The following is a 24,048-nucleotide window of genomic DNA, read 5'->3' as shown; positions in this document are numbered from 1 at the left end:
TTGAAGCCAGCTCTTCTTTGAAGCCAGCTCACCTCCTGCAACCACTTTTCTCGGAAAAGTGGTTGCAGGCTTCTTTTGCGCTTCGGACTCCTGACATTTCTTTGGAGGTGGAGGAACACCAAAGTAATTGCTTAAAGGAGCTTGCTTCGACATATTTAGGAGTTCTAAACAAATGTCTGTCCTCCTCCAGAAAATCTTATGTACGCAAAAGCATGTTGCAACTTCTTATCTGGTGCGCGTCTTTTATTTTGACAGCGAATGCGCACCTGCGGACCACTTATGTGCACCCCTGTACATGCACTTCTGTCATTTAGTGCCGCCTAAAGATCAGATCAGATCATTTCCCAGCATGTTAACAGCAGCAGGCCCACCCGGACGGTGTTCACGTAATTGCAGGTGACTTTAATAAGGCCAACATAAAGACTTTGCTCCCAAAGTTCTATCAGCATGTCAAATGTCCCGCCAGAGGAGAGAACACTCTATATCGTGTTTACTCCAACATCAAGCATGCATACAGAGCCATACCTCTCCCCCACCGCGGTCAGTCCAACCACCTCTCCAGGGCCGTGCAGAGACGTTTATAGGGGCGGGTGCTCAAAGCTAAAAAGGGGCACATTGAACCAGGCTGAATAACAACAACACACATTCATCAAGAATCCAGGGGCGGATCTAGAAGGGTGGCATGGGGTGGCAAGTGCCACCCTAAAATGATTCCTTGCCACCCCAAGTGCCACCTCAGTTTTGCATATGGCAGTGTTGTTTATTAAAATAAGATAGCATTAACAGTTTGAGCGTAGTTACAGTCAACAGTGAATATAAATACTAAAACTGAATATATTGCATAGTGTCCCCCCCCCCTCCACCATAAACAAATGGTTCAGCCCATAGCAGGGACCGGCTTTTTTCTTGTTTTCAGTAGCAAGAGATGCTTATGATTGTGCCAGAGCACATTTTGAACAACACCATGGGAATTTCGGATTCTGGATGTTACACTCTGGAAATGGAAGGAAGGTGAGTGTTATTAACCCTCTGTGGTCCACGGACACGCTGCACCTCCAAATCACATGACTGATGTAAGCTGACATAGCAACAAGCTGCAGCCACGCTGAGTCTCTATTTCAGCCCACATTGAAAGTTCGGACTTCAAAGTTTTTAAATTTTAATTACAGGCCAGTAAATCCAGAGTTATGATAATTGTGTGTGTGTGTGTTTTAAGCGTTTTCTAAGGACAGCGCGAAAACAGTAAAGAAAGGAAAAAATGCCACCTCTTTCCTATCGGTGGAAAAATGCACCATGTCAACCAATTTTTTAAAAAGTCAACACGTGGGATTTGGTTGTTTAGGAAGAGGGGAGAGTTTTTAGAGTGACGGTAACGGCAGCGAGACAGAGCGAGCGAGTGAGAGACAGAGAGAGAGAGAGTTTTTAGATGTGGGAGATTTGTGACGTTTAGTGTGGAGTGTACAGTTAGTGTGTTGTGTTGTCTTGTGCTGTTCTGTTGTGTAGTCGTTTTGTTTTGTGTGTCAGTGAGGGCACTAATGAATGTCACTGAGGCACATTTGCAACTTAAACACTGTCACTAAGTAGAAAACCAGCGGAGTGATACACCTCCTGTTGTCAGGCCTGCAGGTTTGTCCCTGTGCTGTTCTCCTCTGTCTTTTGGTGGACAAACTTTTTTTTTACTGGCACACATCATTTGTGGGGCATCTTATTGCAACACCTGATTGTTCTCTCATTTTAGTTTTAGTAATATTTTTAAATGGTTGTACAAAATGAAAAAAACGGCAGGTGTATTGGCTGCATTTTTAGATAAATAGTTGTATATGTTTACAAAATGTACATTTTATATTTGCATTTCAAGTTATAAAAATTTACTCAACATGTCTGTGGGTTTTTTTACAGTAAAAAGATACTACTAGGATTTTAAGTTCTTTGTGTGATTTCAGATCAGTAATACTAATGCAATATGTCAGTGACAAAAAAAAAAACTAAATTCAGTTAGGCTGAAAAGAATGAAACCAAACAAGGCAAGGGGAAAAAAATAAAATGAAACAATTTGAGGGTGAAATACAAACGTAAACTCAAAAGGAGTCAAAAATGGCCGGTTGTATTTCAGACCTCAGTGGGTTAATCCAACAAATCATGAAAAATTAGGTTTAAATTTTTGTTCATGACAGTGCAGATTTCTGACATTTTGTGTAATTTAAGCATCAAACAATCTGATTGTTTTCTAACAAAAAACAGTGTGAAAGTTAAGTTAGACTTGTGTTTGTAAATGAACCACCCCATGTTGTGTAACTTTCTGGGTTTTATACTCATTGGGCTACATATTTATTTATTATACAGGCTGTACAGTACATAAGATCAAAACTCACGTTTTATGTAACTAAAGTGTTTAATTATGTGGGCTTGTCAATGGAAAATTGTACTTAGTAGTCAGTATAAGCTTTTAATGATATAAGTTTGCATATGATAGAATACTGTATGTTGACCTTTTGATGACTAAGACTGTTGTCCACTACAAGACTGTTTTATAAATTCTTTCTCACTGCGATAATAGCTGAACAAGCAGGAAGAGGAGAGCTGGACACTTTTATCTGCGCTCCTTAACAAAAAGAGGGGCTGCGTCCTTCTGAATCTCACAACACACACACATACACCTGAACCACTCTTATCTTCACTCCCTACGCACTAACATTCCTCTGCCTATGAATAGACGTATTCACTGTAGTATTGCTTTGTATATAAATAAAGACCGGTAACAGGGTGCGCACCACAGGGCCCCCACTCTGGTGTGAGCGTTCTGTGACCGCCCTTGTATACAAGTGAAAACCACAGCGTCTGTGTGTTTCTACCCTTAGACTCTCAGCTGAAGAAGTGTCTTTAGAATAAATCTCTTGACAGGGCTACAGACAATAATTAAGTTATAGACTATATTTATATGAAAAACGTGTATACTTACTGCATTTGAATCATTTTAACCATATGTAACCACCTGCATATGTGTTTGAAAAAAAAAGCCTTGATTTTGCCACCCCATTTGATTTCTTTGCCACCCTCTTGCCACCCTAAGAAAATTTCTCTAGATCCACCCCTGCTTGGTCATCTTACGTAAACTTGATCCAATTTTTTTGAGTTCTGGGAACAAATGAGCTTGTACAGAGTACTCAAAATAAATAAGTTGTCCTAACTTAGTCATTTATAGCTAAGCTTTACTCAATTTTTTTGAGGCAACGAGTTTCCTCAATTTTTTTGAGTTCTGGGAACTAATTAGATTTTACAGTGTACGTAATAATACTCCTGTGTGCTTTAGACTACAGTGTGCGCTGTACACCTGCTTACTGGTTTTGTCGCATCAGTCTGTGTCTCTGAGTTCATTTGTTTTTCCCCTACAGCTCCGGACCGCCAAAAATGCGCGTGCTCTTAAATATCGATTCCTCCAATACCAGTCATTTATGTTCTAGAATCGATTCTCACATTAAAATATCGATATTTTAGTAATTTAGGGTACATTTGCAGTTTATCATTAACAGGAACACAGTGGAAAGAAACTATACCATTCGGATTGTCTAAATTCAAAGGAACTACTTCCTCTTCCACCTTTCATAGTCATGTGCGAAATACGGCTGTATAAATGTCTCGCAGCCCCTTGGCGTGCGCACTCACAACAATGGCTGAGCGTATTTTACCTCCACGAACAGCTGAGACGTGGTTTGCGATACATGTGGCAAAAAGGTGAGGTGTTGTGGCCATACTTGCCAACCTTTAGACCTCAGAATTAGGGAGACATTCAAAAGTGCTGTTGGGGGGGGGGGGGGGGGGTGATAAATACATTTTACAGTGTTTATTTATTGGATAAAATACGTTAAATGTCACCGTTATTATTGGCCGGCCCGGAAACAGCGTGGGTGTCCAAATTCAGAGGCTGCTTCCACCTGAGGACCCGGCCTTCGCGGTCTAAAGAAAGCCGGGTAGTACGTCACGAGCTCCCTCGGTGTTGTGAAACTCAGCCGTCTGCTCCTTGCTATCTAAAATATAACAGGACACTGGCGTAAACTCTTAGACCGTCTCACACTTTGTTTAATCTGTTTGACGTTTATTCAGCTGTGTGAAAACCCTGGAGGAACCCTCCCGAGGGATTAATAAAGTTAAATTTAATTTAATCTAATCTAATAACGTAAATCTCAGCCAAACCGATTTACTCACACACAAATAAAACACTGAAAAAGCCAAACAATAACATTTTTAAGTTATCAAAGTGACTTATATATCATGTTTAACCCGAGTAGTGAAAGACCGCGGGGGTTTGAAAGCGATGTGTCGGTCGGCTCAGATATTTGACGTTTACACAGCTACATTCTCATCTGAAAACATGTTAAAAGGTTTTTTGCGACCCAAAAAAAGAAATAAGAGTAATATTAAAACTAAGTATCTGCCGCCATTGTTGGAAACTGGAATTGGCTGGGCCGTGCTATGAATTCTGCGATATGGTTTTTCAATTTTGTTGTCCGGATGGAAATTCGGGAGAAATCCCGGGTGGCTCCGGGATTCTCCCGTAAAAATCGGGAGGGTTGGGATGTATGGTTGTGACAACATCACTAACCTTGTCAAACACCTCAGAGTAAATCATATCACAGAATATGACGAGCGTATGTTGAGGCGAACTGAAGAGGAGGACAGGGACAGGTGCTGCTAGGGGACAGATGTCTCTCACGGAGTCCTTTAGTGCTGCAGGCAGGCAAGGTGTTCAAATAGCGCACAACGTCAGTTTTTTTATTTCTATATGGTGAAGCCTGCATTATTAAGTGATAAGAACAAGTAATCTGATGTCCTGTAATCATTATGACGCTATAATTTCAGATACAATAAATAAAATACATTTTTGTACAAACTATCGGTATCGGATCAGTATTGTCGATACCACCCTGAATATTACTTGGTATCAGATCGGAAAGGAAATCAGTGGTATCGCACATCACTACTCGTAACCAGCGCGTTCTGCCGTCAAGGGCGATCATTGGTTAATGGTGATCATGTGACTGATGCAAGCCAGATCCTTTTATTTACCAAAACTGTTATTACTAGTTAAATGTTATTGTTGAGGGGCACAGACAGGACTCCGCACGCACACGCACACTTAAAAAAAAATGATTAAAAATTTTAAAAAAAATTGCCTCAACAAAAGGGCACTGTGGGTGTCACGGTCCTGAGCCTGCCGACTCAGTGTTTTGTGTTTCCTTATGCTTTTGTTCATTCCGAGTATGTATTCTGTTGTGATTTGCCATTTGTTAGGTTTCTGTTCTTTGCCTGCCTGCCCCCACTTCTCTGTGTTCCCTCCGTCTGTCTATGGTGCCACATTGTCTGCTTGTGAATTTGTCTGTTTAGTTCAGTGTCTTGTTTGGTTCTGTGTCTGAGGTTCCTGTTTTATTGTGAAGGTCTCCGTCTGATGTGAGTGTGTTCAATTTACGTTTCCCCTGTCCCGTCAGCTCTGAGTTCTCCCAGCTGTGTTGCCCTCCTGTTTCTCATCCCCTGATTACTGGTGTGTGTATTTAAGCCCTGTGTGTTCTCCTGCTTGTTGCCGGTTCGTCTGTGTTCCACGGTGTCCTGTTCCTCATCTGCGTCTCTCTGCCTCTCACCCCGTTCGTATGTTCTCTGGTTTGTTATTTAGTTTTCCCAGTTTAGGTTGTTCTGTTAACTCTCTTCCCTCACTGCCTGTTTTTTGCAACTCCACCATTTGTAAATAAACGTCACTCGAATCATCAGTCACTGCCTGCATTTTGGGTCCTCCTTTTCCTCCAACACCACACGGCTCGCCTCGGCAGCCGTGACAGTACGAACCGGCCACTATGGACCCAGCAGCATTCAACCCGCCCAAGGAGCTCCGGGAGGACATTGTTTACTCTGTGGACAAATTAATTAACGTTTGGCTGGAGCACGAGGGAGGGAATTTCGCCAAGCCATAGCTAATCGGCTACAGCGCTTGGTTTCCGGTCTCCCCTGGCTGCTCAGCTCACTTCACCCGCTCGCACAGAGTTTCATTCTGAACGAGCTCCATCTTCACCCCCCGGCTGCTACCACCCACCCGGCAACTCATGCTTCACTGCCTGGTCCGACGAAGGATGTTCTGCCCGGCCTGTCAACCCAGCCTTCAAGAGGGAAACGGCGCTCACGCGTCCGATGCTCCTCGCCACAGTCGGACCTAGGGATTTCTAAGCGGCCGGCTGTGGTGAGTGGACAGGACAACAATATTGGTTTGAACTGTGAGACTTTTTCTTCTGGGGTTGTTAGGGGTGTGTCAGTGGGAGCTAATTCGCATAGCCTTCCAACCTTCGTAGTAACTGATCTCTCCCAAGTTGGCATTTTGAAGACTTCAGTGAAAGCAATGGGCTGTTGTTCTTCTGTTGCTTCTGAGCCTGTTAAACCTATGTCCGCTAAGCCAGAGTCTGCTAAAGCTGTGGCCTACCCCCCGGATACTATTAACACCAGCTCTAACAATACCCAGACTGTTTATTCTTTCAAGCTGCAACCTCAAGCTGAGTTAGCCATATCATGAGTTCAGCCTCCTGTTCAGCAGCCACTAGCCCTGCATCCTGTATCAGTTTCTCTTTCTCCACCTGTACAACTATGCAAGTCATTTCAACCCGAAAGAAACTGTTCTTCGCCCATCCATTCCAAGCAGAGAGACAAACCTAATAGTAACGACAACATTCCTCAAGAGCTGGCCAGTTCTGAGACTGAGATGCTCTCCAGGGCCTCCCCAGAGGCTGGGTTTCAGCCCCCAGCTGACTCTGGACCCCTGGAGGTTAAGAAGCCAGCTGAGGACTGCACCCGGCTGTCGCTGCCTGAGCTGAGTCAATGCTCTGTGCAGCTGCAGTCTGCTTTGTGTTTGCCAGAGGCCACCATGCCTGCTGGTCCTGTTCTGTCCCGGCCAGAGGCCCGTGTGCCTGCTGGTTCTGTTCTGTCCCCGCCAGAGGTCCCCGCACCTGCTGGTTCTGTTCTGTCTCTGCCAGAGGTCCCCGTACCTGCTGGTCCTGTCCTGTGTGTGCCAGGGGCTCCGGTGCCCACTGGTTCTGAGACTGTTTTCGCTGGGGGCCCGAGGAGCCCGTCCAGCCTCCTGCCTCGTCAGCTGGGGGCCCGAGGAGCCCGTCCAGCCGCCAGCTGCAGCTTCATCCACGCCGCCGCCAGCAGCAGCAGCTTCATCCACGCCGCCTGCTGCAGCCTCCTCATCTGCTTCAGCGTCGCCTGCGGCGGCTGCCTCATCAGCACCGCCTTCGGCGCCTCCGCCTGCGGCTTCCACGCTGCCGCCTGCGGCGCCTCCACCTTCGGCACCTCCATCTTCGGCTTCCACGCCGCCGCCTGCAGCGCCTCCGTCTCCGGCTTCCACGCTGCTGCCTTTGGCGCCTCCGCCTTCGGCTTCCACGCCGCCGCCTGCAGCGCCTCCGTCTCCGGCTTCCACGCTGCCGCCTTTGGCGCCTCCGTCTCCGGCTTCCATGCCGCCACCAGCTGCAGCCTCAGAGTCTTCATCCTCGCCAGCTGCAGCCTCCGTGTCTTCATCCTCGCCAGCTGCAGCCTCATCGTCCTCATCATCCTCGCCAGCTGCAGCCTCATCATCCTCTTCATCCTCGCCAGCTGCAGCCTCTTCATCCTCGCCAGCTGCAGCCTCCGTGTCTTCGCCTTCAGCGTCGCCTGGTCCAGCCCCCGCTTCAGCTTCGCCTGGTCCAGCTTCATCATTGGCTTCGGCGTCGCCTGCAGGGGCCTCCTCTTCAGCTTCATTAGCTTCGCCCGGCCCGGCCTCCGCCTCAGCTTCGCCGTCACCTGGCCCGGCCTCTGCTCCGGCTTCACCCCCGCCGTCGCCTGGCCCGGCCTCCGCTCCGACTTCATCTGCCTCATCCTCGCCTGGTCCAGCTCCGGCTTCATCCGCCTCATCCTCGCCTGGTCCAGCTCCGGCTTCATCCGCCTCATCCGCGTCTGGTCCAGCCTCCGTGTCTTCATCCTCGTCTGGTCAAGCTCCCGCATCAGCTCCAGCGTTGCCTGCAGCGGCCTCCTCTTCAGCCTCATCCGCTTCGTCTGCAGCGGCCTCCTCATCCGCTTCGCCCGTCCAGCCTTCAGCTACATCCACGTCGCCTGCAGCAGCCTCCTCATCCGCTTCGCCCGTCCAGCCTTCAGCTACATCCACGTTGCCTGCAGCAGCCTCCTCATCTGCTCCAGCGCCGCCTGCAGCAGCCTCCTCGTCTGCTCCAGCGCCACCTGCAGCAGCTTCAGCTTCACCCACGCCGTCGTCTGGCCCAGCTTCAGCCTCGTCTGCTTCAGCCTCGTCTTCGCCTGGTCCAGCTTCAGCCTCGTCTGGTCCCGCCTCGTCTGGTCCCGCGGTTGCCACACTGTCATTGGACCCAGCTCTGCCTGTTCCGCCTTGCCTCAGCCAGCCGTTTTCCAGGCCTCTAAGCTGGCATCATGGCCGTCGGGGACGGCCTCCAGAAAGAGTTCGTCGCCGCCGCTGGCATCGCGGCCGACCTCCGGACCTGCTCTGTGGCCGCCTCTGCCTTCCAAGTGGTCGGCCACCTGATTGGTTTTGCCTGCGCCGCCGTTGCCGTGTGCACGGTCAGCCTCCAGAACTGTTTGCCCGTTGCCGTCCGCACGGTCGGCCCCCAGAGCTGTTTCCACGCCACTGCCTACTGCATGGCTCGCCTTCGGACCTGCCCCGCTACCACTGCTTTTCGCATGGTCGGCCTCCGGAACTGAACTGTTTTGGCCTCCTGTGCTGTCGGCCTCCGGGTCGGCCCCCTGAACTTGGCCATCTGGGCCTTTTGGACTCTGTCCCTCCGTCCTGGACCCCCACCGCCCGCCCTGGTCGGGTTGTTTTCTGTTTTTTGGTTGTGTTTGTGTTCTGTTGGGCTGTCTGGAGCCAGCCCTTGAGGGGGGGGTACTGTCACGGTCCTGAGCCTGCCGACTCAGTGTTTTGTGTTTCCTTATGCTTTTGTTCATTCCGAGTATGTATTCTGTTGTGATTTGCCATTTGTTAGGTTTCTGTTCTTTGCCTGCCTGCCCCCACTTCTCTGTGTTCCCTCCGTCTGTCTATGGTGCCACACTGTCTGCTTGTGAATTTGTCTGTTTAGTTCAGTGTCTTGTCTGGTTCTGTGTCTGAGGTTCCTGTTTTATTGTGAAGGTCTCCGTCTGATGTGAGTGTGTTCAATTTACGTTTCCCCTGTCCCGTCAGCTCTGAGTTCTCCCAGCTGTGTTGCCCTCCTGTTTCTCATCCCCTGATTACTGGTGTGTGTATTTAAGCCCTGTGTGTTCTCCTGCTTGTTGCCGGTTCGTCTGTGTTCCACGGTGTCCTGTTCCTCATCTGCGTCTCTCTGCCTCTCACCCCGTTCGTATGTTCTCTGGTTTGTTATTTAGTTTTCCCAGTTTAGGTTGTTCTGTTAACTCTCTTCCCTCACTGCCTGTTTTTTGCAACTCCACCATTTGTAAATAAACGTCACTCGAATCATCAGTCACTGCCTGCATTTTGGGTCCTCCTTTTCCTCCAACACCATACGGCTCGCCTCGGCAGCCGTGACAGTGGGCACCCATCAGGAAAGGGGCGGGTGCTCAAGCCCCTCCCCTGCACGTGCCTGCACCTCTCCTTCCTGTGCCCCCAGTCTACAACCCCCTCAGACGCAGCGTCTGGCCTGAAAATGCTCTCTCCAAACTACAGGACTGCTTCACACAGACAGACTGGGACATATTTGAACACCAGGACCTAGAAAGTTTCACAGGATCAGTACTGGACTATATCAAGTTCTGTATTGCAAATGTGACTGTGGACAAACCAAAAACCCTGGATGACCAGTGAGGTCCGCACACTCCTCAAAGCCCCCAATGCCGCCTTCTGGTCAGGTGACAGAGCTCTGTACAGGGCCGCTTGAGCTGACCTGAAAAGGGGAATTAAAAAAGCCAAGTCAGACCACAAAAGAAACAGAGTCCCAGCTGTCCAGCAACAACACACGGGAGGTGTGGCAGGGAGTACAAGACATCATAAACTACAGAGGCTGTGAAAACAGAAAACCTGAGTGTGCAGCTGGCAGACGAAATAAACAGCTTCTTCGCCCGCTTTGAAACGCAACAGCAGCACTCATCTGCTCGGCAGCTGCACTAAGGCGGACAGAGCGAGGCTTCAGAGTGTAGTCAAGGCAGCACAAAAGATAATTTCTTTGATCACCCGTAAACTTATTGTGAACGGTGATATAAAAAAGTGCATGATATTTTAGGTCACTGAAACTATCAGGCCTACAGTCCATAGATAAATCTTTCATGGTTGATTGTTCATATGCTTCTACATCCACATTGAAGCGTTTTCATTCTGTGTATCACAGTGCATTATGATTCCTCACAGCTGACTCGTGTCTTCTTCATTGTGTCTCACATGAAGAAGTGGGACGGTGCTCCTTAGCAAATCAAAGACAGCAGCTCTATTTCCAGGCTCAGCTGCACAGACTGCCTGCTTTGACTGTTTTTAAAGCAGAATACTTACAATCAGGTTACAGGACACTTTAACATTAGCTTGTTTTTCACACTGAACTGGGGAAAGCTTTCCTGCCTATAAATTGAAGGCGGTACAAAACAACATTAACCTCCTAAGACCCGAACTCTTCCATGGCATGCATTTTTAATTTCTCTTTGATATTTGGGCATATTGGGACCCGATGAATGTAAAAACAAAGAATTACCAGATTTTTTTTTTTACCTAATTTTTGTTTCTAAGAAAAATGAGAGCCACATATGAGAATATTCGTTTAAAATTTCGATAGAACAGTAGCAGTATAATGTCCCCGTAAGTGGATATCAGGCGCTTGTAGAGTAAAATTGAGTATTTTGGTCTAAATAACCCAAAATGTGATGTCCACATATGTGGACGCCAAGTCCTAGGAGGTTAAGCTGTTTTCACTGGAACATCTTAAAGGGTTATATTTGTCTGCAACTATTCTTGCATGTCTTTTTAACGTGTGATCACGTCCTTTCATTATGTAGCTGTCTGCGTACATTTTCATATGTTTTTAGAACTCACCTGTTTAAATTGTATAAAGGCAATATTAGGGACATGGCCTCATTGAGTGACAGGTGGATGGTTCACCTCCGCTAATTTTAGGCCCCAAACTGGACATCTGGACCGTGTTTGTGCTGTTGGAGCATTTTTAATGACATTATCTGACCAATAACACGGCTCTTTTTATATACACCCTGTCTCTGATGTAGATTACTCTCTTTGGCAGGTTCTTCAGGTTGGTTCAGTTGGTCATAAAGAAACAGAAACTTTGCATGTTGAAGACACTTAAATGACATTTAATGCTGAGGCAGTACAGACACAGTGAACGAAAAGCGCCACGTCCTTCTTCATCACCACCACCATGAAACAAAGACACAAAGACAGAGAGATAGGTAGCAGCTGAGCGTCCTGCAGGACTTCAGGTCACTTCAGAGATAATACTGATCGATCAGTCAGGTTACAGATTGTATTATGCTGTTTATATACTGATTATTATTATTGTTAGAATAACAGAATGAGTAGTTCAGAAGCTGTTTAACACACATTAATGGCGCAGTCCCTCACTTCAGGACCCCCCAGTCTTTACTGCACAGACATGTTAGCAACGATCAGCATCTGTTAGTATTAGTTAGCAGCTCAGCAGCCTGGTTAATGTTTATCAGGATGACTGATGTACCCGTATTAATAGTGACTAAACAGTATGTGCATCACATTATAGTTGAAAATAATGAAAACCTCCTAATCTAACATCTCAGAGGTGTTCGGTGCCCACGTTAGTTTTAGTCTGTCGCGGTCAGCAGGCTAGCAGTTTCCCCTCGGCTTCAGCCTCTGTGCTAAGCTATGCTAACATCATAGGTTGGATTTAATTAAATTCCTCGTCTTTACCCATCTCTGAGACGGGAACGTGAGGTTTCTGAAAATGCTGCGTTGTTCTTTAAATCTGAGGTCAGAAGACCCAGAACGGCTTCCTGAGAAACGCCACACCCACTGGGAGGTTTCCTGAAGTGGTGGATCGGTCCTTTAATATAACATCTCTTGATCTACAGACAAACTGGATTATTATTAAATTTCTTTTCTTTAATTATTTTTTGCTACAGGGAGTTAATAGTTAACACTATTAAAGTCCATGTGATTGTTTAGGGTCCAGGTCTAGTGTTCAGGTCCAGATCCGGGTCCAGAATTTTGTCTGGCTCTTGTTCTGTCCAGGGACACAGAGGACTATAGATCTCATTCAGCATTTACAAACAAGAAAAAATTGTGGTCCAGGTCTTTACAGGGTTCAGGAGCCTGTTAATGATGTCACCATCAGTCAGCCGGGGCTATGCCTGAACACAGAGACGTGGACAGGAAGTCTGGGTTCAGGTGCTCTGGTTCAGTTCAGGCTGATGTGTTTGCTTCCACGTCTTCTAGTTTCCCTCTACTAGGAGAAAACAAACAAACACAACAATCTCTAATTCAAGAGTGGGATCCAGACCAGGATTGAGACCCAGATTCAGACCCGGATGTGTTCAGTTTGTAGAAAATCTGGTAGAATAAACGATGGTTAAAGATCAGAGTCAACCCCCCCCCGAAACAGGAAACACTATATCAAAATTTCCTGTGTCCATAAAAGGTCCTCCATCTCTCAGCAGCTGGACTGGTGCTGTTGCTGGAGGGCAGTAACCATGACAACCAGCCTCAGGACTTGTTGTCATCGTAGAGGTCGAGCGAAGCCTGTATATCCGGAAGCTCCATCTCACAGACGACGCTGCGAGGAGACATGGAGTTCCTGCTGAAGAAGCGACCGCCGCCTGGAAGGACAGAAGAACGTCCATCAGAGTTAATTCACTCAGCAGCAGATGCAGATGCAGACGCATAACTCCTTACTTTTCAGTTTTACTTTGGTTGCTGGACAACGTTGCTCAGTTGCACTGTAAACTTGTTGCTCTACATCAACATGAAGTTGTCTTTTACTTGCCTACAACATTTATTTGCAGTGACAGTGAATTGCAGATGTTGTCTTTACTCTGTTGTCATGTCACTTACTGGTCACGGCGATAGTGATATCGGCAGGTGTTCTGGGCGTGGCCTCAGAGTGGGTGGGGCTAAGTGGCTCCAGGCTGATGGATGGCTGGTTGCTGTCACTAAGGAGTGACCTCTGGTTGCCAGGTGCCTGACTGGCACCGAGACGATCCACATCCAACACAACGCTGTCCACACAGGGAACACTGGTCTGAGGACAGACAGAGGCAGTCACCCCCAGGTATAATTCAGACACACCTGATGTCTTATAGATGGAAATTTTCTTCTTCAGAAACACTGCGTTGCATCATTGATGCAGCCTGCACTTTTATATCCAGGGCTTAACAAAGGGAAAAGTTCTGTGCCTAAATATATATTTAAGCAAGAATATTTAATATAATTGATCAAACTAAAACAGACAAATGCATGAATTCCAGTGTTCTACCATCCATCCATGCATCGTCTCCTTCTTTACACTTGAGATACTTAACAAGTTATTATTGGCAGTGCAAACCAAAGTCTTGCTACGGTTGTACAGGGACTGAGTGGCCTGTAATAACAAGCCGGATACCCCAAATTCCTGAAACAACATCACAGAGCGTCGCAAGAGATGCAGTCAAACGCATTCTCAAAGCCCACAAAACACACATGGGCTGGTTGGAAAAGCTATTGTACACTCTCAAATATCCCTAAAAGGATAAAAAAACAAAAACAAAAAAAACAAAACCATGTTGATCTTCTTCAATCCAAATGTCATTACGACTCTTTTGACTTCCTGTGGAGGCTGACGAGTGGGATAAATAAACGTGCACATATGCAGTTTGTCCCATTTCAGTTAGAGAAAGCCTTACTGGTGTTTTGCAGTTTTATTGGACAAAGCATCACAACTTTGATGCTCTTAAAAGCAATGTGCTTTTTAAAATAAAAATATTTACGTTTGCTCATGAATACAGCTTTACTGTAAATGTGAACGATATTTGTCAGCTTACAAAGGTGAATTTAGAGTTTTTGATGAGACAGTAGGTGAAGTAACGCTGTGTGCAGACAGCAGATTGCTACAGTCTGAATATTGGTTCCAAGATTAAACGCAGTGAATCACAAGAACTTAATCGATGCAAAGCAGGAATGGAAAACTGAACCTCTGCTAGCAAAGCTGCAGCTTCACATGGAGCAGTCTGGACCAGCTTTGTCTTTTCTCAAAAGAACAACAGGTTGTTCTCAGAGTTTATCAAAGAGCGTTCGGTGGACTCTGTCATGCTAAAAAGAAGCATTTTAGATCGTGCCTTTTCAGGCGGACTGATGGACTGAGGACACTGCAGGAGATCTGGAGCTTCAGCTGAAAAACAAAGCGGATGTTAGCTCTGGACGAGAGCTGCGAAGTCTGTGACGCAGCTAGGGATGGGTATCGAAACCTGGTTCTTGTCGAGAACTGTTTCCCACTGTTTCAATTCCTTGGAATTGTTTGCCATTTTTGCAAACGATTCCCTTATCGATTCCAGTCGCCCCGAAAGACGTCACCACGTTGCGGAGCGTCATTTACCTGGCAGGGCGCCTAAGCGGCTCAAACGCTCAAAAGTTTGGTTATACTTTACGAGAACGGATGACAACAGGGCAACTTGCAATACTTACAAAGTAGATATTTCATTTAAGGGAGGAAACACTACGAATATGCAAAAGCATTTGCTCACAAAACACGCGATGACCTTAAATGAATGTCGTGTTTTTAATTCCGCTCCGGACTCGTGAATCTCAACCCAGCAGCAGCGGTAACGTTTGCACGTCCTCTCCCGTTAATGGGGCAGGTAAATAATCAGCTAACAGTGCATATTATGTTAGCGCGATCTGCCTTATTACAAAACCTGCCATTACTGTGCATTTAGGTGACCATGATGAGAGAGACAGAGTCTGGCTGGCAGTTCTCGCTGCAGTCTACCGGTAGTTTGTGGTCAAAGGCTTGCACCCATTTGCCCGATTTTCGGTAAGTGAATGTGTTTAATTGTAGGCAGGGACATTACTGGATATTCTTCTGTAATTGCTACAGAATAATTTATGTTATACTTTGTTATTGCTACAGAAGAATATTTATTTTATTATTAGTGTGAATGCTTGAAAAGCATTCACAGTATTGTTGTTGTAATTGTGTGGATGCCCTAAAAGGGCTTCCACACTATTGAGTTCCTGTTTTAAACTTCTTCAAGTTGCTGCCCTGTTTTTCGGCACTTAACTACTCCCTCAGTTTTCAGCCGATTTTCTCCGTTCAAACTCTAAACTGTTCTGCTATTTCTGCTAATTCCGGCTATATCTTTTGGTGTTTATTACTATTATACTTTTTAAAATATTACACTTTTTGTGTCCCATTGAAATGAATGGGAAACTTCCAAAATTCTGCTAAAACTTGCTTGTCTTTGAAACTTAACTACTTCCTCATGCTTTCACCTAGAAACTCCATTCAAACTTTAAAATGTTCTCAGATTATTGGGCTATTCCTGTCTGATTCAGCTTTTTCAGATCTTCTACCGTTTTAATCTTATCTCTCTTTAAGTTTTCAGTTGCAAAATTGTGATTTTTCAGAAAATACATGCGTTGCTATGGTTGCTATGCAATTAAGTCAGAGTGAGTGCTGGTCCGTTCTGAATTTTCTCTTCATGTCTAAACAACTTCTTGCTACTCGCTCAATTTCCACTCAACCCCGACAAATTATACATCAAAACGTAGGTATTTTTGCTGGCTTTCAGAAAATGTCACCATCACTGTTGTGGAAGTTACAGATTTTTATCAAATTGCCTCAGACCAACACAAGGTCTTAAAACTCTCCATAGAAAGTCAATGGAGAGTCTGTTCAAAATCAGCGCTGGGACTCTCTAATGAGAGGCATTTTCAAATCGTCATATCTCTTAAACAAAGCAAAGTTAGGACATGAGGCTTGTGCCAATATATCTTCAGACACTGCTGACACTCACAGTGGAAGCAGTTTTTACAATTATCTTACCGTTGAGCAATGAATTACGTTTGTTTGAGGGGTGGAAATCTGTCCTCCTCTCAGTTTTCAAACTCCGAAAATGAAGCCGTTTCTTCTCTCGTCATATCTCCGCGACAGAGGTACAAAGAGCAATGAAAATCGCAGTCAAAGTACACCAAAGTCCGCTGATTCACCCAGTACAAGAATTATGCCGCTAGCCCTCCTAGTTTTTGAGTTACACGACGTTTTGTAACACCAAAAAACGGCGTTTTTTGCCTCTCACCGCGATCTAATTCTGACTGATCAAGTCTCTGTCTTTCAGACCCCCGCCCCCTTTCCAGGTGGCGCAATCAGTAATGACACGGCTCTGCAGCTCAAAGGTGGTGAGTTCAATCCCACCTTGTTCAACATTTTTTTTTTCACTACAAATTGATACACTATCACAGACGTGTAATTTATATTGCTAATTTATTACAATTCTGCAAAGTTTTATGATTTTAGCAGCTTTTCTAATATGGACCTCAGATTCTTGTCAACACCACATGGCAGAAATACATACAAGTAAACAGCCTGATGAAGCAGACAGAAGCAGTACCTCTGATTGGTGAATTTGAGCAGAACCAGGTTGTTCTTTCATTTCATTTCTTTATTTATTTCACACATGGTTCAACAGTGTTTCTTTTTCTACATACAGAACCTTCTGCCTCTTTTCAGCAGAAATTCTGCTCATTCACCTCTTTTCAGCGCAACGTTCTGCTTCTTTCCCTCTTTTCTGCAGAAATTCTACTGAGTCACCTCTTTTCTGCAAAATTTTCAGCCTTTTCACCTCTTATCAGCACAATCCTCAGCAGCTTCTGCTCATTCCACCATAATTGTCAGTCTCTCCAGCTCTTTCCTTGTGAGAGTGAGTTTGGCACAGTGAGATGAGTTGTCGCCTTGAGTCCAGGAGGGCTGGGTTCGAATCCTGCTCAGGGTGACAGGTTTTTTTTCACCACCTTGCAACTTTTCAGCTTTTTCAGCTTTTCAGCAGAAAGCTTCAGCGTTAAGGCATCCACACAGCATTTTCGCAGGAAATTCAAATTTTTCTAGTTATACTTTATTCTGGTTGCTTCCGTACGTTTTTTGCCGCTTAACTACTCCCTCAGTTTTCAGCCGATTTTCACCGTTCAACCTCTATACTGTTCTGCCCTTTCTGCTGACGTAGGCTATGACTTTTGTTGTTTATTACTATTATACTTTTTAAAATATTACACTTTTTTCCTTTAATTTGTCCCATTGAAATGAATGGAAATCTTCAGAAATTCTGCTAAAACTTGCTTGTTTTTGAAACTTAACTACTTCCTCATACTTTCACCCAGAAACTCCATTCAAACTTTAAAATGTTCTCAGATTATTGGGCTATTCCTGTCTGATTCAGCTTTTTCAGATCTTCTACCGTTTTAATTTTATACCTCTTTAAGTTTTCAGTTGCAAAATTGTGATTTTTCAGAAAATACATGCGTTGTTATGGTTGCTATGCAATTAACTCAGAGTGGACATGCTACTTGGTCAATTTCCACTCAACCCCCACAAATTATACATCAAAACGTAGGTATTTTTGCTGGCTTTCAGAAATTGTCACTATCATTGTTGTGGGACCTATAGATGTTTTGCAAATCTCCTCAGAGCAACACAAAGTCTGAAAACTCTCAATAGAAAGTCAATGGAGAGTTTGTTCAAAATCACCGCTGGATTTCTCTAATAAGAGGCATTTTCAAATTGTCATATCTCCTTAATGAAACAAAGTGGAGACATGAGGCTTGTGCAAATATATCTTCAGACACTCCTGATGCTCACAATTCAAGAAGTTTTTTCTCACCTATTACCGTTCTGAGATGAGTTACACTTGTTTGAGGGTAGGAAATTCGTCATTCGCTCAGATCTGTTCAGATTTCAAACTCTGGAAATGTGGCACTTTTTTCTCTCGTCATATCTTTTTGATGGATTTCCACAGAGCCCTGAAAACTTCCATGACTGTTCACCAAAGCCTGCTGTTTCTTACGGTGAAAGAATGATTTTGATGCTCCATATAGATTTAGAGTTACAAAACGTTGTTTGAGGGCAAGTCAAGGCAGTTTTGCTTTGCCTCTACTCAGTTACAGTGTATTACAAGTCATATATCTTCAATAATTTATAGTTTATCTCTGAATTATGAAGACCTGCAGATTCCCCCATCTCTTCTGAACAAAACGGTGTCAGAATGACCCTTCTAGCTCCTACGGTTAGGAAATTATAGCCATTTGTTCGAGGGGAATCCTGAATGTGAGAAATACACTGCAGAAAACTCATACTTCTCTGTGTCTGTGTGTGTAAGGGCTGATTACAGCAGATGCAGCCAATTTACCTGACCTAGATATACCAAGCCCAGACTCTTAACAGCCCCTGTACACTTTGCTCTCTGTGTATGTGTGTGTGAGTATCAATATTTCTCACATGTTAAAGTATTACTCCTCCATAATAGTATTTGTGCTAAATCAAAGTACTTCTACTACATCTTAGTCCTTCTGCTCAATCATAGTATTTCTGCTAAATCATAGTATTTTTGAAAAATCATGGTATTTGTGCCAAATCATGGTTTTGGGGCAAAACCATAATATTTATTTTATGTTATAGTATTACTACTAAGTGGAGGAATGTCTGTTATGTTATAGTATATTTGCTGAATATAGTATATCTGCCAAATCATAGTATTTATGCAAAATTACAGTATTTCTGCTAAAAAGTAGAAATAGTACCTTTTAGCAGAAATTTCTGTCAAAAGATATTATTTATGTTAAAACATAGTATTTCTGCTAAATCATAGTATTTGTGCCAAATCATAGTATTTGTACTAAGTCATAGTACTTGTGCCAAATCATAGTATTTGTTCCCAATCATAGTATTTCTGCCATATTATGGTATTTGTTTTGCCAAATCATGGTATTTGTGCCAAATCATGTTATTTGTGCCCAATTAAAATTTCTGTTATGTTATAGTATTACTACTAAGTCGTAGAATTTCTGTTATGTTATAGTATATCTGCTGATTATAGTATATGTGCCAAATCATAGTATTTATAGCAGATCATAGTATTCCTTCAAAATCATAGTATTACTGAAATTTCATAGTATTTGAGCAAAATCGTTGTATTTTTGCAAAAACATACTATGTCTGCAAAATCACACTATATCTGTTATGTTATAGTATTACTACTGAGGATTAGTATATCTACCAAATCATAGTATTCGTTCAAAATCATAGTATTACTGCAATTTCATAGTATTTGAGCGAAATCGTAGTATTTGTGCAAAAACATACTATGTCTGCAAAATCAAAGTATATCTGTTAAGTTATAGTATTATGGCCTAAGGACCCCAAAGCGCTTTACATACCCAGTCATTCACCCATTCACGCACACATTCACACACTGGTGATGGCAAGCTACGTTGTAGCCACAGCCACCCTGGGGTGCACTGACAGAGGCGAGGCTGCCGGACACTGGCGCCACCGGGCCCTCTGACCACCACCAGTAGGCAACGGGTGAAGTGTCTTGCCCAAGGACACAACGACCGAGACTGTCCGAGCCGGGGCTCGAACCGGTAACCTTCCGATTACAAGGCGAACTCCAAACTCTTGAGCCATGATCGCCCCTTACTATTACTACTAAAGCATAGTATTTCTACCAAATCAAAGTATTCCTTCAAAATCATAGTATTACTGCAATTTCATAGTATTTGAGTGAAATCATAGTATTTGTGCAAAAACATACTATGTCTGCAAAATCACAGTATATCTGTTATGTTATAGTATTACTACTAAGTCATAGACTCTCTATTTTGTTAAAGTATATCTGCTGAATACAGTAGATGTGCCAAATCATAGTATTTATAGCAAACCATAGTATTTGTGCTAAAACATAGTATTTCTGCCAAATTGTAGTATTTGTGCAAAGACATAGAATGTCTGCAAAATCATAGTATATCTGTTATGTTATAGTATTACTACTAAGGCATAGTATTTCTACCAAATCATAGTATTCCTTCAAAACCACAGTATTACTGCAATTTCATAGTATTTGAGCGAAATCATAGCATATGTGCAAAAACATACTATGTCTGCAACATCACAGTATATCTGTTATGTTATAGTATTACTACTAAGTCACAGTATTTCTGCTAATTCGTAGTATTTGTACTAAATCATACTACTCGTGCCAAATCATAGTATTTGTTGCAAATCATAGTATTCAAATCAAAATATAGTATTTGTACCAAAGCATTGTATTTGTACGAAGTACAGTATTTCTGCCAAATCATAAAATTACTGCAATTTCATAGTATTTTGAGGAATCCCTTTTGTTATAGTATTACTTCTAAGTCATAGTATTTCTGCTTTGTCATAGTATTTGTACTGAAACATTGTATTTATGCTAAATCATAGTATTTCTGTTATCTTAAAGTACTTGCACTCAATTATAGTATTTGTGCCAAAGTTTAGTATTTCTGCCAAATCATATTATCTCTGCTAAATCATAGTGTCTGCCAAATCATAATATTTGTGCCTAAGCGCAGCATTTGTACCAAAACATAGTATTGCTGCTTTATCATAGTATTTGAGCCAAATCATAGTATATGTCCTAAAACATAGTATTTCTGCCAAATCATAGTATTTGTCCTAAAGCATAGTATTTCAACAAAATCGCAGTATTTCTGCTATGTTATAGTATTTGTGCTTGTAGAAAAACCTGTGTTAGTGTGAGCTACATTACCCAGCAGCCTTTGAGCAGTGAGGGAATTCATGGGACTTCTGAGCTAGATGGTCTTCCTTCGTTCCTGGGCTAACGATTGAGGAGAGAGCTGCTGGGAAGGGGAGCAAATAGCCCATCCTGTATTTGTTGGGGATGGTGTGTGTCACATAAACGTGAGTTAATGTTCCATGCTTAAGATGTTTACCCTGCTACTTGTGTGTATTGGTTTTAGTTACCTTTAGCGTATGTGCTAGTTAGCGATAGCTATGGCAGCCCACTTATTTTATTGTTTTGGGCTTGTTCCTGCTTTGTTTGTTCCCCCTGCAAATTTATGTGAATTTGTACACTGTAATATCGCTGTATTACGTAGTGGCTAAGTAGGAGGCTGACTGTTACTAAGTGCATCAGTGTACATAGGTCATCTCTTGTGTTAGAGTGCCCTCTTGTGGCGCCTTTTGGGTAGTGCCTTAGTAAACGTGAACACTGCAAAGAAGTGGTATCAGACTGGTTTGTAGAGGAGGAATTTGTTGCCAGTTTCTTTTATCTTTAATCCGTATTCATGTTGTAATGTAGTAACTTTTGTGGCACAAATACCACAATATGGCAGAAATACTATGTTTTGGCACAAATACTTTGATTTGGTATACTTTAGCTTCTTCACCCATTTTCAGCAAAATTTTCATTTTTTTCACCCCTTTTCAGCACAAATTCCAGCTTTTTTGGCAGTTTTCAGAAAAAAAACCTCTTTTCAGCAGAAACTCTGCTGATTCACCTCTTTTCAGCGCAACGTTCTGCATCTTTGCCTCTTTTCTGCAGAAATTCTGCTGATTCACCTCTTTTCTGCAAAGTTTTCATTCTTTTCGCCTCTTATCAGCACAATTCTCAGCAGCTTCTGATAATTTCAGCAGAATTGTCAGTCTATCCACCTCTTCTTTGTGAGAATGACTTTGGCTCAGTGAGATGAGTAGCTGCCTTGAGACCAGGAGGGCCAGGTTCAAATCCTGCTCATGGCAAAATTTCTTTTCACCACTTTTCAGCAAAAATTTCTCCGTCTTTACCCCTTTTCAGTAGAATCTTTGGCTTTTCACCACTTTTCAGCAAAAATTTGTGCTTCTTCACCTGTTTTCAGCAGAATTTTCAGTTCTTCACCACCATACAATTTTTTGCAACTTTTCATCTTTTTCAGCTATTTTCAGCAGACAGCTTCGGCGTTAAGGCATCCACACAGCATTTTCGCAGGAAATGCAAATTTTTCTAGTTAGTGTGAATGCTTGTAAAAGCATTCACAGTATTGTTGTTGTAATTAGTGTGAATGGTTGTAAAAGCATTCACAGTATTGTTCTTCTAATCTTTATTAGTGTGAATGCTTGTAAAAGCATTCACAGTATTGTTCTTCTAATCTTTATTATTATATCATATTCCGTACGTTTTTTGGCATCTATCTACTTCAAAACCGCTCAACTTAGAAAAACCATTCAAACACCATTAGATTCCTCTTCTTTTGGACATGACTGCTTCTATTTTTCTCATTTATAACATTTATATTTTTAAAATTATTCAACTTTTTTCAACAAAAATTTCCCATGTATTTCAATGGGGAGTCCCTTCAAATTCTCCTTCAACTTACTCCTCTTTAAACTGTATCTACTTCCACATACATTGACATAGAGCCACCATTCAAACTTTAAAACGAAGACAAGACATTCAACTATTCAACTTGTATTTATCTTTTCAATATCTATTATACTTTTTCTTCAGTTCCAGTTTAAGTTTCATGAGGTTTTTTCACCCGTTTCAGAGTTTATAATGGGTGTGTATGGGACGGAATGTTGGGGCTAGAGTGAGACAGCTCAACTGCTAGAGTGAGAGGAGCAAAAAAATTAATCTTAAAATCTTTTTTAAAACTGCTGCTGTGTCCACGGTGCTTGGTCTACAGGTATGATTTTACCCTCAAAACGTAGCCATCGCTGTCCTCTTTCATCCAATGTGTTTACTATTGTACTAGGTGTTGTGGTTCTTTCAAAAATGTCACCAATGCACAGCCTCCTCCCTCCAACTCCTCCATAGACTCTAATGTTAAAATGGCTCAGAAGGTTCATTTGAAAATCAGAAGAGCATGGTGTCTTTCCACTGTCACCACGTCCATATAATAAACTCCACAGGCATGAAAACTGAGAATTAGGTAGACTAGACATTGCTGTCGCTCACGGTGAAAGAATTTTGTCAATACGACTTGTACTTTTCATTTGGGAACGATTTGTTTTGGCCTGACTTTTCTGTTCATTTTAAGCAGCTAAAGTGAGGTGCATGTCTGTGCGCGTGTGTATGGAGCCATTGGGTGCAGTCACTATAGCAACCAGGCTCACACCTGCCTGCTTAACGAGCTCTCTCTCTCACTGTGCCAAGATTCATCTTAAACACTTCTCTTTCAACTGCTGCTGTGTCCACAGTGTTTGCTCTACAACCATCATTTTACCCTCAAAACGAAGCCATCGTTGTTCTCTTTCCAACACCGTGTCTTTCAAAGCTCATAGATACAAATGTTTTAAACTGTGTGCATCCAAGTGGAGGGATCACATTTTAGTCATTCAGTTATTCAAAGAATATGAACTTTTAATATTCATTCAGATGTTTTCTGACTCTAAATTTTCTTTTCTCATTTCTTAGGTTTTTCTAATTTTAATTTAAAAACTTTTCAGCTATTTTCCAACTTCTTCTGTGTGAACATCAGCTTTCAAAAGTTCTGCACTTTTGTTTTCAGGTTAAAAACTGTATTTTCCAGCTCATTCAACGTTTTTAACTTATAATTCAGCAATTAATTCATTTCAGTGCATACATTCAGATTCAAGCATTCACACTGCAGTTTCTTCAGAAAATGCACTTTCTAGTTATTAGTGTGAATGCTTGTAAAAGCATTCACAGTATTGTTGTTGTAATCTTTATTATTATTATTAGTGTGAATGCTTGTAAAAGCATTCACAGTATAGTTGTTGTAATCTTTATTATTATTATTATTGTTATTATCTATTCCGTACGTTTTTTGTAGTCCTACTACTTCAAAACCGTTCAACTTAGAAAAACCATTCAAACACCATTAGATTCCTCTTCTTTTGGACATGACTGCTTCTATTTTTCTCATTTATAACATTTATATTTTTAAAATTATTCAACTTTTTTCAACAAAAATTTCCCATGTATTTCAATGGGGAGACCCTTCAAATTCTCCTTCAACTTAGTCCTCTTAAAACTGTATCTACTTTCATATACATTGACGTAGAGCCACCATTCAAACTTTAAAACGAA

General features: G+C 42.9%; 1 protein-coding gene across 1 annotated transcript in view; it reads right to left on the bottom strand.

The window, feature by feature from the left end:
- Positions 1-11,295: 11,295 nt before the first annotated feature.
- rnf130 (ring finger protein 130) overlaps positions 11,296-24,048 on the bottom strand; it is a 33,760-nt gene continuing 21,007 nt past the window's right edge. Inside the window, exons 8-9 of the mRNA XM_003458659.5 lie at positions 13,046-13,232; positions 11,296-12,810 (exon numbers count right to left, since the gene is read on the bottom strand). Of these exons, the coding sequence (XP_003458707.2) occupies positions 12,698-12,810; positions 13,046-13,232 (300 nt within the window). The 3' untranslated portion in view covers positions 11,296-12,697. The remainder of the gene's footprint in view (positions 12,811-13,045; positions 13,233-24,048) is intronic.

This window comes from Oreochromis niloticus, linkage group LG2 (assembly GCF_001858045.2).
Source record: "Oreochromis niloticus isolate F11D_XX linkage group LG2, O_niloticus_UMD_NMBU, whole genome shotgun sequence".
Lineage (NCBI taxonomy): Eukaryota > Metazoa > Chordata > Actinopteri > Cichliformes > Cichlidae > Oreochromis > Oreochromis niloticus.
This window is presented reverse-complemented; position numbering and strand designations above follow the sequence as displayed.